Source organism: Acinonyx jubatus, chromosome B3 (assembly GCF_027475565.1).
Source record: "Acinonyx jubatus isolate Ajub_Pintada_27869175 chromosome B3, VMU_Ajub_asm_v1.0, whole genome shotgun sequence".
Lineage (NCBI taxonomy): Eukaryota > Metazoa > Chordata > Mammalia > Carnivora > Felidae > Acinonyx > Acinonyx jubatus.
The window spans coordinates 714,807-735,005 of record NC_069386.1 but is presented as its reverse complement, the minus strand read 5'-3'; the positions used below and the strand labels follow the sequence as shown (position 1 = coordinate 735,005).

At 65.0% G+C, this 20,199-nt stretch overlaps 2 protein-coding genes across 4 annotated transcripts in view; one reads left to right on the top strand and one right to left on the bottom strand.

Moving 5' to 3' along the window:
* TBC1D2B (TBC1 domain family member 2B) overlaps positions 1–20,199 on the bottom strand; it is a 334,347-nt gene that overhangs the window by 88,949 nt on the left and 225,199 nt on the right. The window lies entirely within an intron of this gene.
* The window catches only part of RASGRF1 (Ras protein specific guanine nucleotide releasing factor 1), a 101,311-nt gene that overhangs the window by 62,073 nt on the left and 19,039 nt on the right, over positions 1–20,199 (top strand). Inside the window, exons 12-20 of the mRNA XM_053223437.1 lie at positions 989–1,125; positions 2,295–2,377; positions 8,539–8,787; positions 12,690–13,063; positions 14,885–15,010; positions 16,311–16,481; positions 16,964–17,070; positions 17,330–17,442; positions 19,197–19,257. Of these exons, the coding sequence (XP_053079412.1) occupies positions 989–1,125; positions 2,295–2,377; positions 8,539–8,787; positions 12,690–13,063; positions 14,885–15,010; positions 16,311–16,481; positions 16,964–17,070; positions 17,330–17,442; positions 19,197–19,257 (1,421 nt within the window). The remainder of the gene's footprint in view (positions 1–988; positions 1,126–2,294; positions 2,378–8,538; positions 8,788–12,689; positions 13,064–14,884; positions 15,011–16,310; positions 16,482–16,963; positions 17,071–17,329; positions 17,443–19,196; positions 19,258–20,199) is intronic.

Below are 20,199 nucleotides of genomic sequence, written 5' to 3'. Positions count from 1 at the left end.
TCGTGGCCTCGGCTGGGCCACGGGAAAGCCCAGGCTTCAGTGCAGTGGTCAGGCCCCAAAGCCACTTTCCCTCCGGGGCCAAGGGAGGTAGAGGCCCTGCGCTGTGCAGCACCCCCTCAGCACCCTCGCTCACAGGCGGGCACCCCGCTTCTCAGAGGACCCGCCGGCATCCCCTCCCCGCGTCACCACACAGAACAGGCTCCCCTGTGCCCAGCAGGAAACCCTGAAATCCTGGAGGGTCCCAACTGGAAGGGATGGGAGCCCCAGAGACACCACATGGTCTCCGGACGTGCACAGGGGCGTCTGCGTCTGGGGCGGGAAGGGCGCCCCCCGTGGCCGCGTAGCGACCGCAGGACAGAGCCGGGCTTCTGCGTCGTTCCACCAAGTGGTTCCCCAGTTCACGAGGGCACAGTGAAGGCACCCTAAACTGTGAGCTCGGTCTTCCAGCTCCCAAGACTTGAAGGAAGCTCCCAGGTGGAGAACAGTAACGAAAACGCAGAGAAGGCGCTTTGCTCCTGGGGAGGCCCACACTGAGCTCGGTGTCTGGTCGGGGCCACGAAAGTGCGAGATCTGAAGTTCCCCATCCAGCCCCGCCTGGTACCACCCTGGGATGGCAGGAGGGCCCGGCCCCGAGGCCGTTCTCGTCCTGGCCTCGCTGCCGCCCTGCAGGGGGTCTCCAGGACATTATCACTCGTGACCTCAGCTACCCCGAGATGTGACAAGGGCAGGGGGGTGCCCACAGCTCTGTTGCCGGACTGCCCACGTGTTGTAAGCTGCTTCTCGGCCCAGGTCCTTGCTTTGTCCGTCTCGAGGGGGCTCCCCTGCCCCCGGGAGTGCAGGGGAGAATGTCTGATACAGCGAGTGGCCAGGTGCCCACTCCCTCCACCACCACTGTCCTCCAGGGGGTAAGACAGACAGGGCCTTGTCAGAGGTTTCCTGACTCCGAGAGACCCCACTCATGCTAACTCTGTGTTTTGCCCACCGGAAGCCAAAGGGTCCAGCCAAGACATAGACCACTTGGATTTTAAGATCGGAGTGGAGCCCAAGGACTCCCCGCCTTTCACAGTCATCCTGGTGGCCTCGTCCAGACAGGAGAAGGCGGCGTGGACCAGTGACATCAGCCAGGTGAGCAGGGTCACCTGTTCCTAGGAGTGGCAGGGGAGGAGAGTGGGGGGGACAGGCTCCATGTGCTCCAGGAAAAGACACAAGTTCCCTCCAAGTGCTGCCCTCACGTTGGCAGAGTGGGAGGAGAACCCTTGGCACCTGGATCTCATGCTACAGTGATTTTTAAAAAGTCCAGGTTTTTGAGCTGCCCCCAGGCCCCAGCAGACTTACCGGATGCAAGTGCATTTTAGCACATGCCGCGGGCCATTGGTAAGCACAGAAAAGTCTGAGCATCCTAAGCCCAGGGGTGCTGGAGACCAAAGGCCCCACACGGCCTCGGGTCAGCTACACAGAGCGCCTTGGCCTCCATCGGGCCTGCCCAAGCGTTAGGGCCGTGAGCACAGCAGGCAGGGAAAGTGCAGGCCTTCCAGGGAGGGGTGAGCAGAGCCGGCAAGCCACAGACTCCTGTGAGACCAGGCAGAGTCTGTCTGGAAGTCAGACAGGGAGTCTGGGACATGGGAGTCTGGAAGAGGCTGTCAGCGCACTGGGCTCCAGGACAGGCGGTGGGTTAGTACAGCCCCTCCCTGCAGCCAGGAACCCCTCCCCGGCCGTCTGCCTGCGGCCTGCCCTCCACGGGGTGAGGGAGCAGCAGACGGCAAAGCTGGGGATCCGCTCTCTTTAATGCTGGGCCCCCCGCCCCCGACCGCCCGCTCCCCCAGCTCCCTGGCCTGCTGCCCGTCCGGAAATGCCGGAAGAATGAGGCAGGACAGGGTACCGTGTGGTAGATGTGTGCTCTTTCTGGGAGCCCAGTGTGCCCCAGAGAAACCCGGAAAACCAGACACTAGGAAAGAGTGCTGATCCCAGCAGGCGTCAGGGCCCCCAGCCCATCCCTGGGACCCCTCACGCCTCTGGGGAACTCTGTCCACAGCCAGGCGCCCTGAGTTTTGGTGTTGCTGGTAGAGGCAGAGCTGAAGACAGCCTAAGAGCAGCGGGGTGGAGACACTGGGCTGGGCAATGCAGGGAACAGGAACCTTCCTCTGAAAGTCCCACCCCCCCCCCCCCCCCACCTCCCGGGGCACAATTAGTTTGGCTCGGGTCCTCAGGCGCGCGAGGACCCCGCGTCAGGCTGGGCACGCCGGCTACCCCCTTGGCGGCGGCCGGGCTCTGACCCCGGGCCTCCCTGATTCCAGTGTGTGGACAACATCCGCTGCAACGGCCTCATGATGAACGCGTTTGAGGAGAATTCCAAGGTCACCGTGCCGCAGATGATCAAGTAAGTGCCCGCCAGAGCCTGCTCGCGGCCCGGGCAGCAGCAGGGGCACCGGGCCGGCCGGCCGCTGGGCCTCCCCGGGGTGCTGGGCCGCGTCTGTGCAGTTTGGGGGTGTCTGCCTGCTTGTTGGTGTTGACTTAACGTCTGTTTGGACGATGGCTTTGGCTTAGTTTCTGTTTCATAAAACGCGGATTTTCGCGGCAGGCTGTTTAAACGACGGCACAGGTGAAGCTTCGTGCTGCCTTTTTTTATCTCAAGTGGCTATTTTTCTTCTTCTAATTACGAAACGAGAACACTGCAGAAACACGGGCCTCGGGAGCCGCGGTGTTTGTCTCAGCAGGTGCAGGGGCGAGGGGGACGCAGGCCACACCGTCCGACCTCCCTGGCCACCGGGCCTGCTCCTCCCCCGGCCCCTGGCCTCACCCTCCTCCTGCCCTGTCCTGGCGGCGGCCCGCGGGTCCCTGACGCCCCGGGGGCCTCAGGCGCGTGCTTCAGCCCCGGCGTGAAGGCGCCTCTGTGTGCACAGGGCCGGGGAAGCCCAGGCAGGGTCGTGCGCGCAAGGTCTGCTGAGCGTTCGGGCGACCCCGGGAGGTGGCGTTCAGCTCCGTGACAGCACAGCGGGGGCCGGCGGAGCCCGAGGAAGGTGTGAACGTGAGGGCAGCATCCCGGTCCCCAGCCCTGGCTCCGTGTGTCACGACGGACGGTGACGTCACGTTTCCGAGCTCAGGCTTCTCGCAAGCGGGAGATGGCGATACCTCCTGGATTTGTGTTGCTGGGGGTCCGAGGACGTGCGTGTTTATCCTTTACATGCAGAGAGCTGGTGGTGGTCCTGCAGTGAGTGTAGACGCCTCCCACGGCCCGCTCGGGAAAGCTCAGGTGTGCCTGAGCCTGCGTCCTGAGCCGCGTTCCCCGTCAGCCCGCTCTCAGAGGGCCCAGCGCAGCAGCTTGCTGACCCAACCTGTGCTCTCTGATGCAACGAGACAAAAGGGAGGGCTGTTTTCACGAGCAAATTAAAATCACGCGGAATTAAGGCTGAACGTAGAGCGGAAGCCCACTCGTCTGCCCAGGACGCCTCTTGAGGCTGCAGAAGCGAGCGAGGTGTCGCCTGTGAAGGTGAAAATAGTGACAGAGTGAAGGGAACGTCCAAACGGAAGGGACGTGCCGAGGGCACACAGCCCCCAGGCTCCAGGGGGAGCGGCCACGGTGGGCGGTCCTGCGAGAACGTGGGAGCAGCGGCGATCAGACGTGCTCTGTGCTCACCCTGCAGTGAGAGACGCGCGCGGGAAGTGATGAAACACCGCTGTGAGTCAGAGACAGAGTCGGGGGGGGCGCTGGAGGGGCCAGACGTCTAGTGCGATGTCACCTGGTGCAGTGGGCAAGATGCCCCTGAGAGGGGACATCAGAGCTGACCGTGAGGGTGGTGGCGGGGAAGGGCGCTCTGGGAGGAGGGAACAGCATAAGCAAAGGTGCAGAGGCAGGAAGGCCCGTGTGTGTTGGTGACGATGAATCGCCCCGTGGGGCTGAGTGGGGGGGAGAGGGCGCATCGTGGAGGTGGCAGCCTGCACGGGAGTGGCAGCTGCGTTCACAGCCAGTCGAACGGTGCAGCGCGTCTGTTCTAAGCCCAGTGAGACACGGGGGCACCTGGGGTCTCCGTCAGTGAAGCGTCCGACTTCGGCTCAAGTCACGATCTCGAGGCTCATGGGTTCGAGCCCCACGTCGGGCTCTGTGCTGACGGCTCGGAGCCAGGAGCTGCCTCGGATGCTGCGTCTCCCTCTCTGTCTGACCCTCCTTTGCTCACGCTCTGTCTCTAAACATTTACTTTTAATTTTCTAAATGAAAAAACACATGAACACAGTGAGCCACTGGTGTGGCACCTGGTTTACAGGGTGTCACCGTCCTGCCCTGGCCCCAGCAGCCTTCCCTGCCGACGGATCGGCGACAAGCCGGCCCAGGTGGCCCCACAGCGGGGTCCTGGGCCAGCAGAGCGTGAGCTGTGTCCGGCACCCTGTGTTTCCAGGCCGGGGGGCGGGGATCGGGGGGAAAGAGCCAGAGTGGGCATGGCCAGGCGTTCACACTGAGTGTTCCTGTGCCTCGTGCCGACTGTGTCGTGAGCATCTGGTGCCCGCTCGGTCCTTCCATCCTCAGCGAGCGTATGTCCACCGTGTTGCACGCTGTTTGCTCGTTCGCCTGCCCTCCTCGTGTGTTTTCTCATGTTTTCTAGCACAGGTGGGCTTTCGTAAACAACACGGTGCCGTGCGCCGTGAATGGGGGGCGAGGTGACAGGCGGAGTCGGGATTTCCTCTGTGGCTCTCAGGGCTGCCCCGGGTGGGGATGGGCTCCCCCAGCTGCCGCTCTGGCAGGAAGCGAGTGGGGATCCGTGGCGGCCAGGGGACAGTCCCCGTGTATGTCCCACACAAGCCTGAGTTTCTGGCACGGTCCCCACATCGGACTGTGAGTCAGGAGGGTCCTGACTTGGGGTCTGCGGGACAAAGAGGCAGGAAGTTCGGGCCCTCTGGTGTGTGGCTGCTGGTGGACACGGGAGAGGGGGCTCCACAGCCACTCAGAGAGCTGAGAGGTCCCACTGCTTCGGCCCCGACTCCCGGGCACTACGGCTCGGCCCCAGCAGGTGGCCTCCAGGACGGATGGACTCAAGGTGAGCGCCCCCCCGGGAAGGGGGGTGATGCACTGGGGTCTCACCAAGAAGTGTGGGGTGCGAGGTCAGGACGTGCTCACGCTGGGAGGGGCTGAAGACCCCTTCTCACAGGGGCAGACATCTGGCACATGGCCTGCGAGGGAATCATCAGAATCGGTGCGTCTTTACTGGACTCGCCCACTTTACAGATGGGGAGCTGAAGTCAGGGTGAACGGAGACCCTGTAACCAGCAGTGATGGCCAGTTTCAGAGGAGAAGGGGGAAGGGAGGGGGCTTCTAGCCTTCTCTACCCATCCAGTGGCAGAAGGAGCCCAGAAAGAAATGCTAGAAGCAAACAGCTGCCCGAGGGGCCTGGCAGCCCCCGTTAGGGTGCCAGGCCTGTGCTAGGCACCCCGGGACGTGTGAGGTGTCGGCCAGCCGTGCGGGAGCCCCCCAGCCCCAGGCTGAGCCCTTCCCACCTGCAGACACGGTCTCCTGTCCGCATCTTCCCTCCTTCCGAGCCGGGTGCCTCTCTGTCCCCTCGTGTGCCTGACACCCTCTCTCGCCGCTTTAGCCCTTAGCAGCGGTCTGAGCCGGGAGAGACGGAGCGCATCGCTCGGCTGATTTCCGAGCACCCAGTCTGCTCTCTCCTTGGACTCAGCAGTTTTCTGTCTCGCTTCCAGGAAATCTTCCTCATCTTAGATTATCATGCATTTTCCTGAGTCGTGGCGAAACCCCACCCAAGATTTTATAAAGTGTCTGCCTTTCGGCAAAGTTTCCTTGGAGGATCCCCTTCCTGCGTCTTCAGGAAGGTCTCAAACCACGTTGCCTTTCCAGGCTCTGTGGGTTTCCAATGTTTTCTCGTCCTGAGAAGCAGTCCCCACTCGATAAAGGTGGTTTGCTTAGCCGTGGATATTTCCAACCCCAGGGGCATTTCCAAAGAAGGCCCTTAAAGGACAGCGTCTGCACCCCTGACAGAAAGGCCCCCGGGAGTGCCCGTGACATCCATGGGGGGAACGCGCGATTACCTCCCGAATGAGCTGGGCACCGCACAGCATTCTGGGCCCATGAGGCACGGACTTCATTAAATATTTGCAAAAGCGCTGTGAGGTGAATCTTGATATTTCCATTTTACAGCTGATGAGACCGAGTACCCGGTCTGATGCCACACAGGAAACAGGGCTGACAGGTGTCCTTTGATTCCAAGCCTCGTGTCCTCCCCTGTTGTGTGACGTGTTCTGGCCGTGACAACCTCTATGAGCTGCATTCGTATTTCCTTAGATTTTTTTTTTCGTGGAAGCCCATTTCGATGATTCCCAGGCTTATCCCTTTAGCAACATCACGTATGAATTTGCTCGTTCAGGTACCCTTCTGATCATATCCCACCAGAACACAGGCCACTTAGGCAGCCTGCTCCCCGTGTATAAGAGCGACCAGAGAAGATACGGTCACCAGTGCGGAAGGACTTGGGGCAAACAAAACGTGAGGAAGGAAACCTAGGAGGCCCGGCAGTAAATGCACTTGCTGTGTCCCTGCTGGAGCGAGCAGTACACCTGATCCCAGGCGTCTCGCGGCCTTGACAGAAAGGAAAGTGTGGGTGCAGAGGTTCGCGGTGTCCAGAAATGGAAACCACCGCTGCCCCGGGGCGGTCATGATGGAAATGCACTGCAAGAGCGAGAGAGCGCCCTCCTGTGGCCTCGGCACCCAAGGGCGCTGCTGGCTCCCACCGCCCCGGGAGAGGCCGCTGACCTCCGGCCCCCGCTGCCCCAACCTCAGGTCCCTGCCCTCAGGCCCCCACGGCCTGGTCGGCTGCACCTGACACCTGCCCGAGGACTGACTGAGCCGTGCTGCCTCCAGATCCAATGCGGAAGGTCCCAGAAGAAGAGTGGAATTGCTTCAACTCAGATTCCCTGCCAAGCAGAAGTCACTTCAGCCAGGGGTGCAGGACTCCGGAAGGTCTGGTCCAGGACACCTCCCCAGCCCTGCGGGTCTTACTTTTAGGGAAGTACCTGAAGTCCAGCCATCTGCTGCTGGCTAGGGACTGACCTTGATACTTTAATAGGCAGCTGGGCGGGAAGTCAGGGAGGGTGTGACCTGCCCTGAGAGACAGAGCTGCTAAGAAGCCCCCAGGCTGGGGTTCAGGCTTCATCCTTCCTGGCTCTCAGGAGCCAAGGGAGGGGAGAGCGCCTGTGCCTGCTGCCGGGAGAGATCGCTGGTAGGAAAAGAAGTAGGATTTTCAGACAAAACAATCAGACTCTTGGGGACATAATCAGTGGTTTGTTTACGTGTGTGGACTCTGGCTCACCGGGGCTCATTAGGGGCCGTACGGTCCCTGATTTTGATTTGTGAGTTCATTTTCTGGAGGGATGTATCTGTGAAGATCTCGTAGGGCCTGGTGGAGAACCACAGCCTGTGACAGCTCTGTATCCCCTGTCTGGGGTCCCCAGACCACAGCGGTGGCACTTGCTTGCGTTCCAGAGCCCCTTGGGGAGCAAGCAGTGTGTTCTCGGGGGTGCTGAGCTCCCCTCCCGCAGAGCCTGGGTTAAAACGGGGAACCACCCTTCGATAGATTTTGGGTAGATTTTTCGAGGCCACCTTCCAGGGTCTCAGCTTTCATGGGGGTCTCACTCCGGCTCCCTTCCCTACAGAAACCCAAGACGCTCGGTATCTACGAGCAGCTGATGCCCCAAAGGCACATAAACCATCCGCTGGTTTCCAGATTTCTCTGCAGTTTTGACCTCTGGGAATCCCCCTTCTAGCTTTTTTGTGCTTATTTGGTTTATACTGAGATGTAATTCACGTAACACACGAGTCAGCTTCTCCGCCCTGCAGTTTAGCGGGTTTTGGTGCATTCACTAAGTTGCGTGAGCTTCAGTACTGCCTCATCGCAGAATGTGCCCGTCACCCCTCAGCAAACCCCGTGCGTGCCGAGGGCCGCTCCGGTCTCTGCCACCCCCACCCCTGGCGGCCAGCAACCTGTGCTCCGTGTCTGGACGTGGCCATCTGGCACGCTTCCCATAAGCGAAGCCCTACAGCACGCGGACTTCGTTTCTGGATTCGTGCACTCGGCCTGTTCCGACCCCGCCGCACAGGAGCACCTGTCAGGACGCCACGCCTTCTCGCAGCCGAGGGATGCTCCGTGCGGACAGACTCCGCTGGCTTGTTCCGTCACCGGCTGGCAGACCGCGTGTTGTTTCCCCTCCGGGGCGGTTTGAAGAGCGGAGCCGTGAACGCTGGCGGACAGGTTTCTGTGTGAACAGATTTCCCTTTTATCTTGTGAGCTCAGCGACACGTGCTTTGGAAGCTGGCCACGGGTCGTCCAGTGCGTCTGGGGGTTTTCTGACGTCGGGCACGTGGGATGCCGTCCGGAGGAGGCAGCATCTTGCGGGCGGTCGTCCTCCTCCCAGGAGGCCCGCGGCCCTTCGGCGCCCCGTCTGTCCGTCCGCCCTCGGCCGTTGCACGTCGGGGAGACGGTGCCGGGTGGGCTCCTGAGCTCAGACCCCGTCTCCCCGCGGTCCTCCCTCGCCCCGCAGGTCGGACGCCTCCCTGTACTGCGATGACGTGGACATCCGCTTCAGCAAAACCATGAACTCCTGCAAAGTGCTGCAGATCCGCTACGCCAGCGTGGGCCGGCTGCTCGAGAGGCTGACGGACCTGCGCTTCCTGAGCATCGACTTCCTCAACACCTTCCTGCACTCTTACCGCGTCTTCACCACCGCCGTCGTGGTCCTGGACAAGCTCATCGCCATCTACAGAAAGCCCATCAGCGCCATCCCCGCCAGGTGCGTAGGCCGCCCCCGGGGACGTCGGGGGGACCGCAGACGTGACATGGTGAGTGCGCGTGAGCACCTCCCGGGGCCGGGGGCTGTCTCTGCCCCGCCCTGGGGGGCTGACCCCCCCCCCCCCGCTGTCTCTGCCCCGCCCTGGGGGGCTGACCCCCCCCCCCCGCTGTCTCTGCCCCGCCCTGGGGGGCTGACCCCCCCCCCCGCTGTCTCTGCCCCGCCCTGGGGGGCTGACCCCCCCCCCCCCCGCTGTCTCTGCCCCGCCCTGGGGGGCTGACCGCCCCCCCCAGCTGTCTCTCCCCCGCCCTGGGGGGCTGACCGGCCCCCCCCCGCTGTCTCTGCCCCGCCCTGGGGGGCTGACCGCCCCCCCCCGCTGTCTCTGCCCCGCCCTGGGGGGCTGACCGGCCCCCCCAGCTGTCTCTCCCCCGCCCTGGGGGGCTGACCGCCCCCCCCAGCTGTCTCTCCCCCGCCCTGGGGGGCTGACCGCCCCCCCAGCTGTCTCTCCCCCGCCCTGGGGGGCTGACCGGCCCCCCCAGCTGTCTCTCCCCCGCCCTGGGGGGCTGACCGCCCCCCCCAGCTGTCTCTCCCCCGAACTGGGGGGCTGACCGCCCCCCCCGCTGTCTCTCCCCCGAACTGGGGGGCTGACCAGCCCCCCCCCCCGCTGTCTCTGCCCCGAACTGGGGGGCTGACCGGCCCCCCCCGCTGTCTCTCCCCCGCCCTGGGGGGCTGACCGGCCCCCCCCGCTGTCTCTCCCCCGCCCTGGGGGGCTGACCGCCCCCCCCGCTGTCTCTCCCCCGCCCTGGGGGGCTGACCGGCCCCCCCAGCTGTCTCTCCCCCGCCCTGGGGGGCTGACCGCCCCCCCCAGCTGTCTCTCCCCCGCCCTGGGGGGCTGACCGGCCCCCCCAGCTGTCTCTCCCCCGCCCTGGGGGGCTGACCGGCCCCCCCAGCTGTCTCTCCCCCGCCCTGGGGGGCTGACCGCCCCCCCCAGCTGTCTCTCCCCCGAACTGGGGGGCTGACCAGCCCCCCCCACTGTCTCTGCCCCGAACTGGGGGGCTGACCGCCCCCCCCCGCTGTCTCTCCCCCACCCTGGGGGGCTTACCGCCCCCCCCGCTGTCTCTGCCCCGAACTGGGGGGCTGACCAGCCCCCCCCCCGCTGTCTCTCCCCTGCCCTGGGGGGCTGACCGCCCCCCCCCGCTGTCTCTCCCCCGCCCTGGGGGGCTGACCGCCCCCCCCCCGCTGTCTCTCCCCCGCCCTGGGGGGCTGACCGGCCCCCCCAGCTGTCTCTCCCCCGAACTGGGGGGCTGACCGGCCCCCCCCCGCTGTCTCTCCCCCGCCCTGGGGGGCTGACCGGCCCCCCCAGCTGTCTCTGCCCCGAACTAGGGGGCTGACCGGCCCCCCCCGCTGTCTGGCCCCCGCCCTGGGGAGACTCAAGGCACACGTTGCTCTCTGCTCCCTGCCCGCACCTCTGCACTGCGAAGCACAGGGCTGCCTCTCTGGAAAAGCCGGTGCTCCCCACCTTCCCGTTTCAGAAAGAAGGGGAACGGGAAGAATAACGAGGGTCAGGGCAACGGAAGGAGGCGGACAGGCAGAGACTCCCGGCCCGTCCCTGCCAGGACCTGCTCTGGAGGGAGGGGGCACACTTGGGCTGGCGCAGCACGCGGAAGGCAGGCCACCCTCCCGCCCCCAGCTCAGCCCGCCGGGACCCAGAGAGGCCAGGAGACTCGCCCCAGAGCCCCTAGAAGTGCAGGGCTGAGTGGGGGCCCGAACCCAGGGCCCTGGGCTTGTCGGGGACGCCCTTGACCGTGTCTGTGTGAGTCTGTGTAGTAGGCAGGGGGCCTGCCTTACCCTCCTCTGCCCTGCCCTGCCCTGCTCCACCCGTTGGCACCGTGAGCCCCGGGTCCCTGCCGGGGGAGGACCCTGAGGGCAGGCACAGCCCGGGTCACAGGGTCAGCACTTGCCGGAAGAGCCGGCCTCGGAACCGCGGTCACGGGGCTTCGTTGACAGGCAGACCGGTCCTGCTGCTGGACACCCGGCCTCTTAGCTGAACGGAAACCTCCACTCCCACGTCGCCGAACGGTTACCGGTCCGGGGCAGTACTGGGCGGGGCGCGGCCGGGGGCGACCCCAGTGCGCCTGCGGCCCAAAAGGGGGTGCGTGGGGAAGGTAGCTAGCAGTCTTCAAGCAACACAGGGAAACCGAGGCAGAGTGATGGGTCTGCCCTGCCGTAGACCGAGTTCAGGGACCGGACCCGGGCCCCTGAGGGACCTCACTGGTTCAGGGGGACCCATCAGGAAATGGGAGGGACCAGCAGGTCCCTCTGAATGCCCCTCACCCCCTGGGTGACACTTGGGGCCAGAGCCTCAACTCTGGGCAGATGCTGTGTCCCACCAACTTCCCAGGGCCACCGCGAGGCCCAGCCGGTCCCAAATGAGAGCCCAGGACGTAAGGAAGGGCCGTGAGGCCTGGAGGCCCTACCCATCCCCCCGCCACCCCACACGTCTGCCGCCAGGGCAGCCGCCCTCCCAGAGAGCACCCGCGCCCCCAGTGCCCGTGCTGCCCGCACCCTCCTCACTGACCACCTGCCCCTGCCCTCAGGGCTGGGCTCGCCTCTCCGCTCTGAACTTCCGGAACCCCAGCAGTCAGCTTCCAGGGGCCCCGGGAAAGCCGGACAAGCCACCCCGTCCAGGCTGGGACACGTCCGCGAGCTGAGGAGGTCATTCCTGGGGGCCCGGAGGTCTGTCCTGTGCAGAGCACAGAGCAGATACGTCCCACGCGTGTCACCCGCTTCCAGCCTGGCCCTGAGCCGTAGAGGCACGACCAGGGTTGCTGGGAGACCTGCTTTCCACGTCCTGCCCCGGGTTTGCCCCAAGGCTGGCCGAACGCCCTGGTGGGGCACAGAGGACACGGGGTTTGGAGCCTCATCCTGTCTCTGAGTCTCAGCCTCTCCATCCCTAACCCCCTCAGGACCTGTGTGAGGGTGAGGTCAGAGCACGAGGGGTCACCAGGCCCGGGTGGACAGCGCCTCGCCTCAGACCCTGCTGCTGACCAGAGGGAAGGCGCGAGGGGCGCCCGTAGACCCGCCGTGCCACGGAAGGGCACACCCCTGCCCAGACCGCGAGACGGGACGCTTGCACACGCACATACCTGTCCACAGCCCGTTTCGTCACACCGCCCCTTGGCCCATGTCCATGCAAGTGCACCTGCTCGGGGGATTGGCCCGGGTGTCAGGGGTCCCGAGGGTGTCTCCCGAAACTGGCTTTGCCTCTGGGGGCCTGAGCCAAAGGACACACGCAGCCAAGGATTGGGAAAAGGAAGGGTTTTTTCTCAGAACAAGGAGCGAGAACAGCAAGGGTGTGTCCCAACGCTGTGTGCCCCCCACAAAAATACTGGGAAGTTTTAGGCTGAGGGCACACGCACGTTCACGGGGTGGGGCTCGCCCGGGCAGACTTGAGCACCGAAGCGGGGCAAAGTTGTTGGGAGCCACCAGAGCCCAGGCCAGAGCTGAGAGACGTCCCAAGGCCGGCAGGGTCTGGCACCCTCGATTCCGCTCCTGGTGATCCTGGCGTGGGTGCTCCCGGGGGCTTAAATCCTGCAAACACGAGTCAGGAACGTGCGTCAGGCCCGTCCCTCCGTCCGAACGAGCACCGGGAGTTGTACCAGCGACTTATCATCCCTGAGACGACACCGTCCCCGGCCCGGCGGCATCTATCTGTCCCTCCCTTCTCCTCCCTTGAAATCGTGACGTCCCAGGGTGTGTCCCGCCATCGCGGTGCCTCGCAGGTGGTTCTGGGAGGAGTGTCCCCAGAAGAGAGGTGCCGGGCGCCCCGGAGGCCGGGAGACCCCAGGCCTGGGAAGGCGGCCGGGCCCACTCTGACCGTCTGCTTCCGTCCCCCGCCCGCCCAGGTCCCTGGAGCTCTTGTTTGCCAGCGGCCAGAACAGCAAGCTTCTGTACGGCGACCCCCCCAAGTCCCCGCGCGCCACGCGCAAGTTCTCCTCGCCGCCCCCCCTGTCCATCGCCAAGACGTCGTCGCCCGGCCGCCGGCGGAAGCTGTCCCTGAACATCCCCATCATCACGGGTGGCAAGGCCCTGGACCTGGCCGCCCTCAGCTGCAACTCCAATGGCTACAGCAGCCTGTACTCGGCCGTGTCGCCCTTCAGCAAGGCCTCGCTGGACACCAGCAAGCTCTACGTGTCCAGCGGCTTCACCAACAAGATTCCAGACGAAGGCGACATGGCCGCTGAGAAGCCCGAAGAGCCCTCGGCTCTCAGCAAGCAGAGTGAGTGGGCGTGCAGGCTCCCCCAGGGCGGGAGGGACTTGGGGGTCCCGGCCAGATGCTGGAGGTGGGCAGAGTCTGGGCAGGAGGAAGCCGGCAGACAGGCAGGCAGAGACCCCCAGGGCGTGGCTTCATCCTGCGTCTGTCTGAGGGTGGGTCCCGGATCCTGGACCTCTGTCAGGGCCCAGTAAGGAAGGGGTCACCGGACCCGGCTCCCGTCCCCTGGGGTCCACAGCGAGCTGAGGAACAGGACCCCACGCAGAGATGTGTGCACCTGATGTGATGTGCTGGAGAGATATTCGAGGGGCACAGGGAGTGGGCTGGGGACGCCGTCTGGAGAGTCAGAGAAGGCTTTCTGGAAGGCCCATGATGTCTAGACTTTGACCAGGAGGAGGGAGCACGGTCTAGGCAAGGGAATGCAGTGGACAGGACTAAGCGAGGAAAAGCATTGTTTGCTCAGGAACAGCCTGAGCCCAGCACAGTTGGAATGCTGGTTGTGGGGGCAGCACAGAGACCAGGGGCACAGGCTGGCAGCCCCCTCCTCTTAGAGCCCTCCAGACCATTCTGGAAGGCATCTGTTTGGGTGGCTGGTCCAGTTCAGCTCAGCGCCCCCAGCGCTGTCTTGGTTAGCACGTTTGTGCCTGTCACATTTGGAAATTTGACATAAAACAGGCATGCACGCGCACACCCCTGGGCCGGCCGGTCCCTAGGCCCTGAGGAAGGGGCCTTCGAGAAAGACTTTGAGGGTGGTCCGGATTCCTCTCCTGTGCATCAAGACGGGGGAGGCAGGGAGCGGTCCCGGCAGGGACACAGCTGGGGAGGGAAGCTCCTGGAAGGCTCTGTCACCAAGTGACATTTACCGTGATACATACAGTAAATGGCTGATGGGTACGTCCGAAGGTCTGTAACCGAGGGACAGCCCGCTAGAAAGCCCCAGATGCCATCCTGTGGGGGCAGAGGACAGGGTGACCATCTGACATCAACCCTCAGTGAGTCCGGGCCTCCCGCATTTGGAAACTTAACATAAAACAGTCCTGAAAGGTGATCTCATTCCTGACCAGTGACGGAGGGGCCCCAGAACCTAAGTGTGTACCAAAGTGTGTGTGTGTGTGTGTGTGTGTGTGTGTGTGTGTGGACATTTTCTTAGGGTCTGTAGCTGACTCGGTGTCTCCAGGGCCTCCCCTCCCTTCCAAGGTCTCGCTCACTGCAGCTGGGGAGACTGAGGACCAGAGAGGCGAGGGTACTTACCACGATGGCTGTTCCTCAGCTGGACTTTAATACACTTCATCCCTTTTCCCCAAAGTGTGTAACCCTGGAGCGTCCTGAGTCTTGGGAGACGAACTTTGCACCAAACTGGGACGCTTTGATAGTGAACAAAGGCGTGGGACGACAGGGGCCAAGCAGGGCTTTCTGGGCAACGCAGGGCGGATGATGTCCCCAAGATGCTTCACACGCACACACGTGTGCTCACACACATGCACACACACGCACACGCAGAAGGCTGGGACACGGCACCTCGATGCTCAGCGTGGTCCGTGACCAGCCACGGGGCATCCCCCTGGAGCATGTTAACGGGGCGACCCTCCGGGCCCACCCTGACCTCCGGGTCAGCACCGGCACCGTCATGAGGCCCCCGGGCGTGGGTGTCAGGGTCTGAGAAGCCCACTCGGAAGGCCATGGTGGAGACCCGCGACCCTGCTGGCCCAGGGAAAGGTCCTCAGCGGGTAAATGCAGACCTGCACAGCTCCGCTTTGGTGCCTGGAGGCCCAAAGTTGATGGTGGACGACTGTGGGAGAAACGCGGCCTCGTCCCCCCTCTCCCCAGGCTCAGAAGTCTCTGTGAGGGAAGAGTCGGATAACGACGAGGACCAGAGTGAGGACGGGGACACGGAGGCGTCGCCGACCAAATCCCCAACGACGCCAAAGTCGGTCAAAAGCAAAAATCCCTCAGGTACAGTTGAGCATTCCGGAGCCACGGACGGCTTCCGGGGGACGAGCGGCCCAGGTGGGGAGGGGACGGCAGGTCATGCCGGGCACAGCGAGCGGGCCTCCTCTCCACGAGACACACGACCCGAGTGTCTGCCGCTGTGTTGCAGCCCCCGGGGCCACTGCAGGGCGGGGACAGGGGCTGCTCCTCCCTGTCTGCACGGTCACCCTGTCACGGGCAGGCAGGAGGGGCCGGCACCGGTGTGTTCACGGGGGACCCAGGTTCGGGTGTCGGCCGAGCCGTGGGCCGGGTCCTGTCGCGGTCGGGCAGCCTCGTGCATCAAGGTCGTGCCCAGTTACCGGACGAGGGAGCAGAGTCCCCGCAGGTGTGACCGCCCCCGCCCGAGCCTCAAGGACCCACGATCCCGAGGGCCTCCCGTCCCCACGAGGCACTCCCGCCTCGCCTCCCCTGCCACCTCCAGCCCCGCTATGGGGTGAGCCCGAGCCCCGAGCACCCCAACCGTCCGGGCCTTCCCCGAGTCTCGGAGCCGCCGGGTTGTGGATGCCACGGCCCCAGCAGATTCGCCAGAGCGCACATCTCAGAAATAAGCTTTTTGAGTTTTCGAGATAAAAAAGCACGTGCCCCGCAGGGCAGGAGCTCCGTGCTCTGTCCCGAAGACAGGGTGCCGTCCCGAGACCTGGAGGAGTTTCCAGAGTCACGGTTGCTACTGTCGCGGCTAAAACCTGAGCGCCAAGTTTCGCTGGCACACACATAGCATTTCACCCAAAACCACGGACTTGCACACGTTCTCTCCTCTACCCTTGACCGCTGTTTGAAGTAGGGACTATTGGCCTTCTTGTCCAGAGATCACTGAGACCCAGAGAGGTTAAGCAGTTCACCGAGGCCACACAGCTGGCAGGGCAAGGACTCAGAGCATGGGGCTCGCCACACCCCACCAGTGAGCCCGTCAGTATGAACGACTGATGTCAGACTTGGGATGGGTGACGCGTTCATCCCAAATAGCCTGCGGTGGTGAGAACGCTCACGACACAGTCCTCCAGCGGCCTGGGCCCTGCTGAGCCTAAGAGGTGACGGAGCAGCAGAGAGGAGGGCCGGGCAGCTGGCAGGGCCTTTCCCATCCCAAGCCGGCCCTGAGCCGGCCCCCTCCTCCAGGGATGTCAGAGCCGGACCCCCACCAGCACCTGCTCGGGGGCAGTGAAGGCAGCCCGCCCGTCCCGAGGCTGCTCCAGCTGGGGACCCTGGTTTTCTAACCGCCGAGAGCCGGACCGGCAAAGGCTGAGGACTGGCCTTCTTCCCTCCACAGAGTTCCCCCTCTTTTCCTACAACAACGGGGTGGTCATGACCTCGTCTCGGGAACTGGACAACAGCCGCAGTGCCCTGTCCGCGGCCTCTGCCTTTGCCATAGCAACGGCGGGAGCCAACGAGGGCGCCCCAAGCAAGGACAAGTACCGCAGGATGTCCCTGGCCAGCACAGGTGCGTGGGGCGGCTCTGGGGGCAGCAGTGGCCACCACGGCCCCGGGAGCTGTCCCCCTTTGCCTGTGCGCGGCTCACCGCCCCGGGGCCTTGGCTGGTGCCGACCCTCCTGGCTCCCGGCTCGGAAGGCCCTGGCTCCGCCCATCTGGCCCCGCCCCCTGGGAGACTTGGCCCGCCCCCCCACCCTCACGGCACTGCTCCCGTGGCAGAGGTGGAGCGCAGCCGGGAGATCAGAGCTTCCAGCAGCCCAGGCAGAGGTGGGTGTGTGCCCTGTATCCACTGAGACTGCGTGGGCTCCAGTCTAGCTGGCCACAAACCCGGGCGGGTTGTTCGGTGTCTTCCTGCCCCTGCCCCCACGCCGTCCACCCACCAGCCACGGAGTGGCCCAGCTTAGCCACACGTGGCTGTTGAACCCAGACGAGAGCCAAGCTGTGCGTCTCGTCCTCACGTCCCCTCTGACCCTCCGCCACGCCTGCCACCAGGGTTTCCCCCTGACCAGCGGAACGGAGACAAGGAGTTTGTGATCCGCAGAGCGGCCACCAACCGGGTCCTGAACGTGCTCCGCCACTGGGTCTCCAAACACTCTCAGGTGGGGGAGGGGGGCCCCGGCACTGGCCTCTGCGAGCAGCGGGGAGGGCAGCAAGGACACCAGGGGACGGGGACCTGGGTCGCCCCACCTCTGTCTGCAGCAGGGATACCAAGTGGGTCTGCACCCCAGGGTCCCGGCCCCGGGGTGCAGCCGCCAGGGAATACGGAGACGGGGCAGAAACACAGCTCGGGCTGGTCAGGGGCCACGGCAGGGCAGCGCTAGAGCAGTGGCCAGCGCCGTGGCCCGTCTCCCCCCACAGGACTTTGAGACCAACAATGAGCTCAGAGGCAAGGTGATCAGCTTCCTGGAGGAGGTCATGCACGACCCCGAGCTCCTGACCCAGGAGAGGAAGGCCGCGGCCAACATCATCAGGTAGGGCGGTCGCGGCCCCGGCCGAGCACCGCCTGCACGCGGCGGCAGGGGGATGGGGGGCTGGGCGGGGCCCTTCCCGGGCGCGGTGGCCTCCGTCCGGTGTGCAGGGGAGCATCCCTGGGCTGCCGGGGGGAGGCACCCGGCTTCTGCATCCAGGCCCCCCGGGGTCCGTGTGTCCTTGCCCCCCTCTCCCGCCAGGCCCGGGATGCCCTTGTGGCAGGAGCCAGGCCGCTCTGCATCCACACCTGCCAAGTCCTGTCTGGTCTGAGCTCCCTTTTACGGCAGCCCCTGGGGGCACCGGGCTGTGAAGTCTTAGTCAAGGTCAAACAGAGTTTTGCCCTCGCCGCCCCCCCCCCACCCCCCGCCTCTCCTGCTGGGCAGTCGGGAGTCAGGCAGCCTGTCTGAGCCGGCGAAGCCGGTGACTCGCTGTGGCCTCGGACGGACCCCTCCCTCGGCCTCGTTTCCTTCCTGTAAAATGGGTGAGCAGCACGCACTTCGAGGGCTGTGGTGAGGCAGGGGTGAGGTCACGCTATCACTTCTGCAGATCACCCGTGGGTGTCATGCTGCTCGTCTGGCTGACCTGGTCCACCCCCAGCCATGCCCGGGGGCCAGGGCTCAGGGCTCAGGGTCAGGTTCCTCCTCCCCACTTCCTGCCTTCTCTGCCTGAGGCCTCGGTCTCTGATCCCCACTTGCAGCCACTTGCCTGTGGCCGGAGTCCCCTGCCCTCCTCCTCCCACACCATCCACCTTGCTTGCCCGGGGCCGTGCCTTTGCTTCCCGGGGTTTGAAGTCCCACAGTGTCTTTCAGGCTTCTCTCACCCTCAGCAGCCCCTGCACCCGCATCCGCACCTATACCACACCTGCACCTGTGTCACCCACACCCGCGCAGTCGGCCCCCAGGCTCTTGGTCTCTCTTCCGCGCGGGAGTGCGCTGGGCCCCTGAGCCCGCTGACCAGAGCCCCCTCCGCCTCGGGTGCAGCAAGAAGACCTGGCCGGCGTCGGGCGGCCCTGCTGGGAATGGCACGTGCACAGGCCACGCGTTCTCCGTGCGATGGCCTCCCGGGCTAGAAGTTTACGTAAAATGTCTTCTGTGGGGCGGACATCCAGTCGGTCCGAGTCTGTCTGCCCACGGCCCGCGGGTCCCTGGCGTCATCCTCTGCCCCCGGCGGTCACGATGCCGTCACGGTGGGAACAAAGCACTTAGGCCTGACTCGATCCACCCTGGCTCCCCACCAGGGCCCGATGCCCCCTCCGCCATCCCCGGCCGCCTCTGTCCCTCCGTCCGAAGGGCTCCGCAGCTCTCCTGCTCGCTCTGTCCTTGGGGCCTGGAGCTCCTTCCCCACGTTCATCCTGTCATTCCACGGCTCTCCACGAGAGCCTGGCTGCAGGCCCGCCCTGGGCCGGGACCGGGGCCAGAGCTGCGGGGTGGACACAGCAGACATCACCCCGCCCTCGGGCTCCTGGCCGGGGGTGGCCCGCAGCCTTCCCAACACCAGGACACCGGGGGCTGAGAGCACAGGGGCCTGGGGCTGCCGGAGGCCGGGAGGGTCAGACAACGGAGTCCTGGAGGACAGGCCATCGGGGAGGTTATGACATGGGAACGGGCGGTGGGCTCACGACACAGGAACCACGGGGGGGGGGGCAGGTAAAGTGTGGGATCTAGGGGGCGCTCACCCCGTGGGGATGGGGTGGGGCGCCCCAGAGGTGAGGGGGGTAGGGGCTGCACAGGGCTCACCGTGCTGTCTCGCCCCCTAGGACTCTGACCCAGGACGACCCGGGTGACAACCAGGTCACGCTGGAGGAGATCACACAGATGGTGAGCCGGGCCCCCTGATGGCGCCCAGTCCCGTCCTGTGCCGGCTCCCCAGGGCGGGCGTCCCAGAGCACACAGGCAGATGACTCAGGGCAGCAGAGACCAGTTCTCAGAGTTCTGGGGGCCAGGAGCCCGCGAGGAAGGTGGCGGCTGGGGCCCGGGGGACGGTCCTTCCTGCCTCTTCCAGCTCCTGGTAGCCCCACAGTCCTCGGCTTGTGGCCGTGGGTCTCTGATGCCTGCCTCATCCCTGTCTTTCCTCCACACGACTGTCCCTGTGTCCACACTGCTCCCTCTTACAGATGCCAGTGCTGTTGGATCAGTCCCCCACCCCATGTCCTCATCTCACCCGGGCACATCTACGAAGACCTTGTGTCCAAATGAGGTCGCGTCCCAGATGCCAGGGGTTAGCAGCACCTCTGTTTCGGAGGGAGGAAATTGGGCCCGTGACACTCCCGCCCCTCCTCTCTTCACCTCTGCCCCCACCCCAGCCCCTCAGCTCCTTCTCTGCTCACCTGTCCCTAGAGGGGGCAGGTCAGAGGTCAGGCAGTGGTCGCTGCGTGCTAGACTGAGACGCGAGGTGCTCTTCCCTACGGCAGCGAGTTCACATCCTCACCGTGTTCACGACGAGGCGGCTGAGGGTGGCGGGGGGGGGTGACGGGCCTCACCCGAGGTCACAGTGTCAGCTCAGGGGAACTCCAAAGTGGGCGCTGGTTCACACACCTCACTGCCTCATCCCTGAGAGGCAGGTGCAACTCGCCCTGCCCGGAAACGGGGGAGCCCAGGGGAGCTCGGTGCTTCCCACAAGGAATAGGGGGCTGACGGTGTTCCACGCCGTGGAGGGGAATGATGGTCTCGCGTGCTCCCAGGGCCTGGCCGGGCCCACTGCCTTCTCCGGGTCAGAGATGTGCCCCGTGTGCCCCCCAGCATGCCACCGTGAGCCACCCC